The sequence below is a fragment of the Dama dama genome, chromosome 8 (assembly GCF_033118175.1).
Source record: "Dama dama isolate Ldn47 chromosome 8, ASM3311817v1, whole genome shotgun sequence".
Taxonomy (NCBI): domain Eukaryota; kingdom Metazoa; phylum Chordata; class Mammalia; order Artiodactyla; family Cervidae; genus Dama; species Dama dama.
The window spans coordinates 38285790-38298858 of record NC_083688.1 but is presented as its reverse complement, the minus strand read 5'-3'; the positions used below and the strand labels follow the sequence as shown (position 1 = coordinate 38298858).

General features: G+C 39.7%; 1 protein-coding gene across 3 annotated transcripts in view; it reads right to left on the bottom strand.

Annotated features, from left to right (window-relative positions):
* The window catches only part of PLEKHM3 (pleckstrin homology domain containing M3), a 197988-nt gene that overhangs the window by 31794 nt on the left and 153125 nt on the right, over positions 1–13069 (bottom strand). For all 3 annotated transcript variants that reach the window (XM_061148886.1, XM_061148887.1, XM_061148888.1), the window contains exon 7: positions 542–699. In XM_061148886.1, coding sequence (XP_061004869.1) covers positions 542–699 — 158 coding nt within the window. The remainder of the gene's footprint in view (positions 1–541; positions 700–13069) is intronic.

Genomic DNA, 13069 nt, shown 5'->3' with positions numbered 1-13069 from the left:
AATGGAAGTGATGATACCCAAATATTACTTTGGTTAGAAAAATAATCCCACATGGACTTCCACTTTTCTCTCCTTTGGATCCTAAACCTTTCATCACTAGTTTGTAGTGCATCTATAGAGAAAAGCATGTGGTGCGCCAGACAGCTGTTTAGCAGTGTCCTCTGGTTTTCTTCCTAGTCATCCATCCGGTGTGGGTCTTCCTCTGAGGCTACGATTTCCATAGCCTATCACTTGACCCTGCGATGGTTGTGAGAATTCTTCCACTGCCATCTTTATTCTAAAAAATGAAGCTGAATACTCTTTGTTACCAAACAAGGCAGATCTAGACTATGGTTTTTTTTGCAACTTTGTTTTATCATTCTGGATAAAGGTAGCAAGGTGAGTTGGAAATAAATGTAGGAAACCAAAGGGTAAATAATATTCTCCAGGAAAACGCGATATCTGATGCAGAGACAGAGACATACTGGTTGGCCCGATCGGGCCCAATAACACTGCATGTGACATATCCAGGTATACTGTTATAAGACAAGAGATTCTGTACCTGCTGGTTGAAATGTCCTCAAAAGGGTAGAGGATCTCTCCGTTGTTACAGATCTCACAGATGAACCCCTTCTGGCTACAAAGACTGCAGCTGTACACGTGTGAGGCGGCAAATTTAATGACCTTGCCCAAGAAGGGAGCCAGCTTTCCCTCTATTACCTGCAGAGAGAGAAACAGAACAGGGAAGAAAGCAGATTTGTTGAGAACAAAAAGTCTTGTAGATGCAGGACTGGAATTCCTTTCCTTAACACAACAGGAAAACCTCTAATTATAATTTCTCAGCAACTCTGAGAAAGGAAAGACATAGTATTTTCGTTCCAAAAGAACCCTCTGGCTTAAACCGCTGGGGGTTGAAAAATGAAGATGTTGAAACTTCCTTTGTATTGCTCTTTTTCTGTAGTGTGCTGTAGCGGATAGAGGACCAACAAACGGGGAAGCCTACTTTCATAGACTTAACAGTTACGGTGTAGTATACGAGGAACGTGGCGGATTTCCCAAAACAGATTGAAAACATGCAGGGTAACTACTGATGTAGAATTTCATGTTATGTTATATAGTCAATAATATCTGTTTCCTAATGAGTTACTAGAATAGTTTTTTCACCAGCTCACCTACGAACATGTAACAAATGTGGAAAAATAGGTTTCTCTTGCTGCTGCTAAGTATCATAATAACAGAAGCTACAATTTGGCAGTCTGAGGGCTATATTTAGCCTGAAGATTTTTTTTTTTAAATCTCTTAGTGTTTACAAAAATGAGCCAATTTAATAACTGGGGGGGGTGTTATATAAAAATTCAGATTTTTGGCTTCTTTTGAAAAATCATTAGATCTGGCAAAACTAGGCCTGGATTCCAACATGATGATGATCCCGGCTGTGAGTGGAGGCTGCCGACTCCTGCTAAGACACGTGCTCTTCAACTGACACTTGTCTCCACGAGGCCCCAGTGTCGAGTCTGCCTGCATCCCACAGTCCCCTCCCCTCAAACATTCATGAGTTTGGAGCCGACGGTTCATCAGAGCCCCCCCTCACTTTACTAATAATGCACAGGCTTCAAAGACTTTACCAGTTCCTATACTAACAAGATAAAATCTGCCTTTATTTCTCTCTTACTGAGGCACATGCATATATGTGCTGATTTTGATATAAGAAAAAAATGAAGCTTGAATTTAATTTGGAAGTGGCTGGAAATAGATGGATACTTTCAAATGAATCATAATCAAAATGAGAATTCTACATAAAAATAACATCTGAGAGCAGTAAATCATACTTAAAGAGATATTACAAGGTCAAGGTGAACAAATAGTAGTAGCTGATAAAACAAAAGTAAAAGACTATAAGGAATATAATATATTCTGTAATTTCTTTACACACTAACAATGAAATATCAGAAATATCAGAAAGAGAATGTAAAAAACCACCCCTTTAAAAACCACATCAAAACAGTAAAACACAATACTTAGGAATAAACCCCACCAAGGAGGTGAAAGACTTATACACTGAGAACTATAAAACATTAATAAAGGAAACTAAAGATGATTCAAAGAAATAGAAAGATATCCCATGCTCTTGGGTTGGAAGAATTAATATTGTTAAAAAGGCTATACTACCCAAAGTAATCTACAGATTTAACGTGATCCCTATAAAATTACCTGTGAAATTTTTCACAGAACCAGAACTGATAATCCTGAAATCTACTGGCCTTTCCCTGATGGCTCAGACAGTAAAGAATCCGCCTGCAATGTGGGAGACCTGGGTTCAATCCCTAGGTTGGGAAGATCCCCTGGAGAAGGGAATAACTATCCACTCCGGTATTCTTATATACTGAGAACAACAAAACATTAATAAAGGAAACTGAAGATGATTCAAAGAAATAGAAAGATATCCCATACTCTTGTATTGGAAGAATTAATATTGTTAAAATGGCAATACTACACAAAACAATCTACAGATTTAATATGATCCCTATCAAACTACCCATGACATTTTTCAAAGAATCAGAACAGATAATCTAAAAATTATCTATACAGAACCAGAAAAAGCCCAGATTTGCCAAAGCAATCCTGAGGAAAAAGAACAAAGCAAGAGGCATAACTTTACCAGACTTTAGACAATACTACAAAGCTACAGTAATCAAAACAGTGTGGTACTGGCACAAAAACAGACATATGGATCAGTGGAACAGAATAGAGAGCCCAGAAGTAAACCCACACACCTATGGTCAATAAATCTTGACAAAGAAGGCAAGAATATAAAATGGGAAAAAGACAACCCCTTTAGCAAGTAGTGCTGGGAAAGTTGAACAGCTGAATGCAAATTAAATTTGAACACACCCTCACACCATATACAAAAATAAACTCAAAATGGGTGAAAGACTTAAATAAGACATGATACTCCTAGAAGAGAATATAGGCAAACATTCTCCGATATAAATTGTACCAGTGTTTTCTTAGGTTAGTCTCCCAAGGTAACAGAAATAAAAGCAAAAATAAACAAATGGGACCTAATCAAACTTACAAGCTTTTGCACAGCAAACAAAATCATAAATAAAACAAAAAGACAACCTGTAAACTGGGAGAAGACATTTGCAAATGATGTTAACAACAAGAGCTTCAGTTCAGTTCAGTCCCTCAGTCGTGTCCAACTCTTCGCGACCCCATGGACCACAGCACACCAGGCCTCCCTGTCCATCACCAACTCCCAGAGTTTACCCAAACTCATGTCCATTGAGTCAGTGATGCCATCCAACCATCTCATCCTCTGTTGTCCCCTTCTCCTCCTGCCCTCAATCTTTCCCAGCATCAGGGTCTTTTCAAATGAGTCAGTTCTTCGCATGAGGTGGCCAAAGTATTGGAGTTTCAGCTTCAGCATCAGTCCTTCCGATGAACACCCAGGACTGATCTCCTTTAGGATGGACTGGCTGGATCTCCTTGCAGTCCAAGGGACTCTCAAGAGTCTTTTCCAACATCACAGTTCAAAAGCATCAATTCTTCGGCGCTCAGCTTTCTTCACAGTCCAACTCTCACATCCCTACATGACTACTAGGAAAACCATAGCCTTAACTAGACGGACCTTTGATGGCAAAGTAATGTCTCTGCTTTTCAATATGCTGTCTAGGTTGGTCATAACTTTCCTTCTAAGGAGTAAGCGTCTTTTAATTTCATGGCTACAATCACCATCTGCAGTGATTTTGGGGCCCCCCAAAATAAAGTCAGCCACTGTTTCCACTGTTTCCCCATCTATTTGCCATGAAGTGATGGAACCGGATGGCATGATCTGAGTTTTCTGAATGTTGAGCTTTAAACCAACTTTTTCACTCTCCTCTTTCAATTTCATCAAGAGGTTCTTTAGTTCTTCACTTTCTGCCATAAGGGTGGTGTCATCTGCATATCTGAGGTTATTGATATTTCTCCTGCCCGTCTTGATTCCAGCTTGTGCTTCATCCAGCCCAGCGTTTCTCATGATGTACTCTGCATATAAGTTAAATAAGCAGGGTGACAATATACAGCCTTGATGTACTCCTTTTCCTATTTGGAACCAGTCTGTTGTTCCATGTCCAGTTCTAACTGTTGCTTCCTGACCTGCATACAGGATTCTCAAGACGCAGGTCAGGTGGTCTGGTATTCCCATCTCTTGGAGGATTTTTGACAGTTTATTGTGATCCACACAATTAAAGGCTTTGGAATAGTCAATAAAGCAGAAATAGATGTTTTTCTGGAACTCTCTTGTTTTTTTTGATGATCCAGTGGATGTTGGCAATTTGATCTGTGGTCCCTCTGCCTTTTCTAAAACCAGCTTGAACATCTGGAAGTTCACAGTTCACGTATTGCTGAAGCCTGGCTTGGAGAATTTTGAGCATTACTAGTGTGTGAGATGAGTGCAATTGTGTGGTAGTTTGAGCATTCTTTGGGATTGCCTTTCTTTGGGATTAGAATGAAAACTGACCTTTTCCAGTCCTGTGACCACTGCTGAGTTTTCCAAATTTGCTGACATATTGAGTGCAGCACTTTCATAGCATCATCTTTTAGGATTTGAAATAGCTCAACTGGAATTCCATCACCTCCACTAGCTTTGTTTGTAGTAATGCTTCCTAAGGCCCACTTGACTTCACATTACAGCATGTCTCGCTCTAGGTGAGTGATCACACCATTGTGATTATCTGGGTCATGAAGATCTTTTTTGTACAGTTCTTCTGTGTATTCTTGCCACCTCTTCTTAATATCTTCTTCTTCTGTTAGGTCCACACCATTTCTGTCCTTTATTGAGCCCATCTTTGCATGAAATGTTCCCTTGGTATCTCTAATTTTCTTGAAGAGATCTCTAGTCTTTCCCATTCTACTGTTTTCCTCTATTTCTTTGCATTGATCACTGAGGAAGGCTTTCTTATCTCTCCTTGCTATTCTTTGGAACTCTGCCTTCAAATGGGTAAATCTTCCCTTTTCTCCTTTGCTTTTCACTTCTCTTCTTTTCACAGCTATTTGTAAGGCCTCCTCAGACAGCCATTTTGCTTTTTTGCATTTCTTTTCCTTGGGGATGGTCTTGATTCCTGTCTCCTGTACAATGTCACGAACCTCCATCCATAGTTCATCAGGCGCTCTATCAGATCTAGTCCCTTAAATCTATTTCTCACTTCCATTTGATATAGGATTTGATATAGGTCATACCTGAATGGTCTAGTGGTTTTCCCCACTTTCTTCAATTTAAGTCTGAATGTGGCTATAAGGGCTTCATGATCTGAGGCACAGTCAGCTCACGGTCTTGTTTTTGCTGACTGTATAGAGCTTCTCCATCTTTGGCTGCAAAGAATATAATCAATCTGATTTTGGTGTTGGCCATCTGGTGATGTCCATGTGTAGAGTCTTCTCTTGTGTTGTTGGAAGAGGGTGTTTGCTATGACCAGTGCATTCTCTTGGCAAAAGTCTATGAGCCTTTGCCTTGCTTCATCCTGTACTCCAAGGCCAAATTTGCCTGTTACTCCAGGTGTTTCTTGTACCATTACCACAATCAATTTTAGAACATTTCCTCCACTCTCCTCCAAATCCCCACACCCATTAGCAGTCACTAATTTTTTCTCCCTAACCCATCCCATGAGAAATCTCTACTTTCTGTCTTCATAGCTTTACCTACTCTAGCTATTTCATGTAAATACAATACTATAATATGTGGTGTTCTATGACTGGCTTCTTTCACTTCACATAATGTTTCAGGGTTGATGTTGATTTTTTAAAAAATTTTCTTTCTTTCTTTATTTTTGGCTGCACTGAATCCTCACTGCTTTATGTGGGTTTTTAGTTTCAGTGAGTGAGGGCTACTCTTCATTGCAGTATGGGGGCTTCTCACTGTGGTAGCATCTCTTGTTGTGAAGCATGGGCTCTAGGCATGCAAGCTTCAGTTGCATGCAAGCTCAGTTCTCGCAGCTTGCCTTCAAGTGGGCCTAGAGTGCAAGCCCAGTAGTTGTGGGGCACCGGTTCAGCTGCTCCACTGCATGTGGAATCTTCCTGGATCAGAGGTCAAACTTGTGCCCGCCGCATTGGGAGGCGGATTCTTATCCATTGTGCCACCAGGGAAGTCCTGATTTATTAATGAAATAAGATTCTGGTTTTATTTATGGATGATAACCTTTTTCCTTGAATCTATCCAGCATATATACTAATCAGGTTTAAACATTACTTTCACTGTGTGTTATCTCTTCCTTCAAACCTTTGGTTGAATCCTTATTTTACCTTAGTAAAAACTCTTCATTCATTCATTTCAGAAAATTGCATTGAATTTGCTGAATTCAATGCATAGTCGGCATTGAATATACTCGGCTATTGAAAGAAGCATGAACTAGACAAAACTGGAGCTTATATTTTGCCTGGTGTACAAGTGTCTCCATAGGCTAATTCCAAACTGTCTATCCAAATTCATTTTCCATTCCTTAGTATTTATGTTCTGTTGTGAGGGAACTTTTCCCTGTGTAGAATATGCTTGTTCTTCCTTCTGTGCCTTCACCAGTGTATTTCTTTTATCTGGAGTTTCACTTCTTCTCTTAGCACTTACTTAAATGTCACCCAGGATTCATGGCTCAGATCTATTCTGGCTTGATCTGGACAGTCATCTTTGGCTACTTCACCTGCCATGGATCTCTTGTGCTTCACATAACTTATTTTTATAACCACACAATTTAATATGGAAATTGATGTTCTCCTGTATTTTTTGCTATCCTTTAACATGAGATTATTTTGCTTATCCAACTGTAGATTGAAAATGTAAAAGTGGAGATACTACCTATAAAATGGTGATTTTGCCCATAAAAGTAAAATGGCAATTTTACTTATAAAAATGGCAATTTTATGTAAAGCAATCTAAAAGAATATAAATTGCTTAAAGGCAGACTGAATCTCACACTAGTCTTAAAAACCCTCTCTCTGCCAGGCATCTAGGTTCATGCTGAATGATTGAGGATGCTTTCCAGTCTTTTTCCTTTGCTGCAACAGTCATATCTTTGTGCTATTTTCGTATCCCAACATTTCGAATCATTTTGCTGTGTGATTTGGGGAGGAGAACGAAGAACATGTGAACTTGGTGGCAACTCAGCTAATTAGAAACCCTTTCTGCTTCCTTACACTTAAGTAATTGGTCTTCCTATTTGTCAGGTGAGGTTCAGGGCCATGTTTCAAAGTGCTGAAGTTGCTGTAATTTTTTTATTCAGAAAAGTCAGGTAATACTCTAAGTTTATTTTAGAACTGACAAACATTTCTTTAATATTACAGGGAAGAAAACTTTATACTGATTTCAAAGGGTAAAGGTAAAATAGGAGATTTAATCTTGTTTTGAATATAACAACTGGCAACACTGGGAAGCTATTCTGGCTTCTGGTCTAGAGGCTTCAGCACTAAGAGAAGCAGGCTCCAGGGATCTGGCGCTCATATCTCATAGCTATATCTGTACTTGAGATACTTGCTTAAAAAGAAATAAGATGTCCTACCATCTCCTCCTGCCCTCAAGAATCCTGCTTTTCATTCCCACTTTTCTAGCCAAGCTGGTGGGATGTTGAGGTTAGGACCATATTCCACAAACACCAGGAAGATGAAAGCCTCAAAGAAGACCAAAGCTCGAGGAGCCTTCCTTTTTCACTTTTTCCTGGTCACAGGTTAATATAACTTTACCTCCTTCCATCACAAGTCACAAGGCCATTCAGCTTTAGCATTTAGAAGACTGGTGGTTTGTTAACCAGGCACTCATTTGGGTATGTTGTAAGTGCTGGTGAAATAGACCTCTGAGATGAGGTTTAGTTATCCTAGGCTTAGTTATTTTCCCCAAGTGCCTGTTATGTGAACAAAATCATGACAAAGTAATTAGCAGAAAACAGCTCTTCATCCATCTCCTCAGCCTCCCTCATCTTCTCCATATACCAAATTGTTCTGTCTCCTTGAGAAAAAGGCATATGTCTAAAACATGGTGAAATAGTTTGCTTCTGTTTTTCATTGAACTTAATTTCTTATATGAAAGAAAGTCCTAGTCTGATTTAATTTGGAAGTACTGCATATATGATTATTCCAGGGTTATCATAGGGACTTCGTGTTCAAAGAATACACACTTCCATTTGTAACTTAAAATTATGTGTCCTTTTTATTGCACTGTAGAATAAAGACAAATGTAATAACAAGCTGATACCTTCTTCAAGAGTTTTCTATTTTTGACTTTCACAGTCTCTCTACAAATTATTTTCACTCTATCAACTCAGGTACTTCTAGAACTCAAGGAACAGTCAAATATCACTTTCCATGATCCCACAAACTGACAAATACACCAAATATGCTTACCCTTCTTGTGTGACAGCAGCCCACGAAAGCTGCTGGTCGAACTTCCAGCTCAAGGATACACACATTTTCCCCCCTCTTCTATTCTGGTCAAGATGGTCAGCACTGGAATTTAAGGCCTATGGCTTTCTTGCAGACTAAGACAACAGACTTTATTTGATTTGCCTTCTTGCAGAGCAATCAAAAATTACAATTAAGTTAAAAAATAACCTAGTGCTGCCTTCTCCAAACCACAGTTTCAGAAACAGCTGCTCATTACTCATGTGTGGCACCAGGAAATTGCAGTGTCATGTTCAAGGTCTGCAGCCAATAGAGATCTGTGGGATTGGGAAAAGGGCACAAATGATTCTTTTATGTCCGTTACCTTCACTCCCTTGGCACCACCACAAAATTCAAAATCTACACTGGGAGAAAGACAGACACTGGGGGACTTAGACAAGAAACAAGAAAGAAAAAGCTCCTTCTCATTGAATGTATGCATTGACGCATTCCTTCCCCCTGATTTGTCAAGTTACCTTCCATTTCAATACTGGCCTTCCTCTGCCATTGTGTAGCATCTAGAGTCTGGACAACTGTTGGGAAGACTGTGATGGGGAGGGCTGCTGCACTTGACAAATGACCCCTCCTCTGAGAGTCTAACCAAAAGACCCCATTCATGTCCAACAAAGCCACCTGCCACTCACTAGTAACAAGCAAGTTTGGTGAAATGGAAGAATCAAAACTGTCACACACTGTAAAATGATTTCAAATATAATTTCATTTGCATGTGCTTGGCCAGAGGATTCTGAAAGACAGCACTCACTATTTTCTTTCTGAGTGACATTTCTTAGCGTTAACAGGTGGGGATAGTGATGGTTAGTGATCTAGGCCAGGTGAGTTCCTGAAGATCTAGGAAAAATAGTCTGTGAAGTCTGCTCAAGTTTGAAAAGCTAACACATGCAAGAATAATTCTGAATTCTCATTTGATTCTAAATTTTACTCCTTTTTTCTTAAAAAAATTGATATATAAAAATTGTTATATTAGTTTCAGGTATACATTGTAATGATTTGGTATTTGTATATATTGCAAAATATCACCACAGTAAGTCTAGTTAATTTTATTCCTCTTAATAATAAATCCTTAAAAACAGAAAATAAAAAGCATACTACCATATTATTTTTCCTAAAAACAGAAAATAAAAGGCATAAGGAATTTTCCTATTCCAAAAAGTTTGTTAAAATCCCATTTCTCCATAATTAACCTTAAAGCTCCTTATCATGGCTCAATGCTGGGATGTTTGCACAAAAACAGGAAACTGTGTTTTCTCCAATTAGCTGCCCCACACCCTTCTTTATCCATTATGGGACTGTTCTAACAGGACAAAGGTTCTGGCTAATCAAATACTTCACTCATGGTGGATTATGACATCAGCATTGAGCTCTTATCTGATTCTCTCCCAAGGGTGACAATCTCTACTTAGATTCTGGAAACTATGTTGTAATTTGGGTTGTCTGGGTTGACGTAATTGGGTAGATTTGTAAGTGGCCATCACCATTCCTATCAAATTATACTTTGCTTCCTGGTAGAAACTATCTCAGGGACTAAAAGAATTTCAACTTTCTCCGATGGCTGAATGGTAAAGCTGAACCCAAGAACATAAATTTCTTAATTCACAAAAAGATATAGGATGGGGTCTACTTCAGTTTTTCCACATTATGGAAAGTGCCTCAATGTCTATAGGCTCGTGAAGCTATAACCTCATGGAACTTCAGTAGAAGCATTTGCAAACAGTAAGTACAATTATGTGGCCCACATATTCTGAGCCCCAAAGCAGGCCATATGGTCTCATATAAATACATGTGTATTATTTATGGGGAAAGTAGATTAAGATATTTTAAGTTGAGACAGTTCAGGAAATCCTTATGGTACGATCAGCAGAATCTTACTTCTCTATTGAGTTAATTAGCTATGTGTCTAATATAAATCTGATTTAAAGTAAGTAAAGTTGCTCAGTTGTGTCCGACTCTTTGTGACCACACGGACTGTAGCCTAGCAGACTCCTCTGCCCATGGGATTTTCCAGCAAGAGTACTGGAGTGGGTTGCCATTTCCTTCTCCAGGGGATCTTCCCGACCCAGGGATCGAACCTGGGTCTCCAGCATTGCAGACAGATGTTTTACCATCTGAGCCACCAGGGAAGCCCCAAGGTCTCAATTATTCATTTTGGTCCAGTTATGCCATTATTACTCACTGAATAGTATACAAGGAAAGGCTCTAAGTCAGCGGTCCCCCAACCTTTTTGGCACCAGGGACCATTTCGTGGAAAACAATTTTTCTACGGACCAGAGATGGAGGTGAGATGGCATCACTGACTCAATGGACATGAGCATGATCAAACTCCGGGAGATAGTGAAGGCCAGGAAAGCCTGGCATGCTGCCATTTATGGGGTTGCAAAGAGTTGGACATGACCGAGAGACTGAACAACAATGAGAGGTTGGGTAGGATGTGGTGGGAGGGGGATGGTTTCGGGATGATTCTCATTAGGAATGAGCAACCTAGAGCCCTCACGTGTGTAGTTCACAATAGAGATCATGCTCCTATGAGAATCTAATGCTGCCACTGATGTGACAGGAGGCTGAGCAATGTGAGCAACGGGGAGCGGCTGAAAATAGAGATGAAGCTTCATTTGCTGCTTGCTGCCACTCACCTCTTGCTGCATGGCCCAGTTCCTAACAGGCCATGACTGATACTGGTCCATGGCCCAGGGACTGGGGACCCCTGCTTTAAATGGCTTCTTTAACTTGGCTAAAGGGGCCTAGAGAGGTGATGGGGAGCACCCTGGTAGCTCAGATTGTAAAGAATCTCCCTGCAATGCAGGAGATTGGGGTTCGATCCCTGGGTTAGCAAGATCCTCTGGAGAAGGGAATGGCAACCCATTCCAGTATTCTTGCCTAGAGAATCCCATGGACAGAGGAGCTTGGCGGGCTATAGTCCATGGAGTTGCAAAGAGTTGGACACAACTGAGTGACTAACACACACACACATACAAGGGGAAAACTAAGGCCCAGGGAGGTGATGTGGAGCTAAGATCACCTAGCTGGGTTATGCCAGGCCTTGGCACCCCCACTCCCGTCTCCTAAGTACTCTTCACTACTCTCAGAAGGGGTCCTAATGAGGGCATCTAGGGTCAGAGTGCAGCCTTGGGGTTTGGTTCAACCTGAGAATCCTGAGGTCACTGGATACCTACTGAGCCATCATGTAGAAATGGAGGCTTTCTAAACCGACTCAGTCCCTGCATGGAAATAAGATGCACAGTCTAGATTGGTTCAGGTTTACTCCCACAGTTTTGATCTGAACTGGATCTGTCTTTGGCTTATGTAAGGATTTATTTTCCAACATATTTACTCCTTGTACAAAAATTCTCTTACGTAGTCACATCTTGTGTAAATTTCTAAACATGGAGTATCATTCTTATTATTGCGTGAATGACTGGGAAATTCATGAATTAAAGTAACATGAACTTCAATTAAAAAAATAAAAAAAATAAAGTAACATGAAATTCTATGATGAAAGTGGACTTATTAACTTAAACCCTAGGCTATTTACCAAGAGAAGTAACTTTATTAAAGGAAGCAGCAACTACGGTTGGAAAAAACCAAAGCAAAATAAATCAACTCCCTGAAAGCACATATGTAAGAGAAAGTAAAGAAACAGTGCTTTTCAGAGGGACCTGTTGAGGACATCTTACCAACAACAACAAAAGACCCCATGTTTAAAGAAGTAGAGAAATAGAGGAGAAATTAGAGCAATGTTACCTGATTATGTTTGGGAATGACCCACTAAGGGTTGGGAGAGACATAAAAGGTAATAGACAGCAAAGAACAAAAGGAGAAGTATGTAAAGGATGGAGTTTTGAAAAGAAAGTTTTTTTTAAAAAGGGAAAAGCAACTCGGACACTCACAAAGAGAAAAAAGGATTGAAACTGATTTGAGATCTGAGATGGGAGCTAAACATCTTGACTTCTCTTCCCAGTTCCATCCCCACTAAGCTGTCTGACCTTTTTAATAAGTCCCTTAATTTCTCCATGCCTCAGTTTCCTCACCTACAAAAATAAAGTGATCATACTAAGTCATTCAAAACTAGATGATCAATAAGGATTTCTCTCAGCTTGAAGATCCTATGATTTTGTGACTAACAGACAGGGAAAACATCAAAAGAAGCTTGTTGAATACCCCCAGGAATGTAGAAAGGAAATGTCTGGGGAGATAGATAAAAGGTGAGTTTAACCAGACTAATTAGAAGATACCCAAGGAAATTTTCAAAAGAAGTAAAATAATGTCACCAGCTTTTTATTCCTCTGCTTGCTGAGCACCATTCAAAGAGAGAGTTAATGCTTTTCAGGAATCATGCCCTCCCAGGTGTGCAACCAGATCTCAGTTTTCCTGATGAAGTCTGCAAATCCTTTCCTTTCATCAATGCACTTAATTAGTTAATGTTTAGATAGCACTTAGGGATGAAGAGTACAATATAAGTGCCCAACATTATTATTACTTAACAGCTTTTATGAGACCATCAATGCCTAAGATTAAATGAGAAACAAAAATGAGTTCCTGACTAGAAGGCTGTGATCTAATAAACTGCTGGGTCACCAATGTGAGGAAAAACAAACCCTGCACGTAAGTGGAAATAGGTGTTCTTTATTAGCTTGCATGCCATTGTCTTAAGAATGTGGGCAGTTTTTTATTC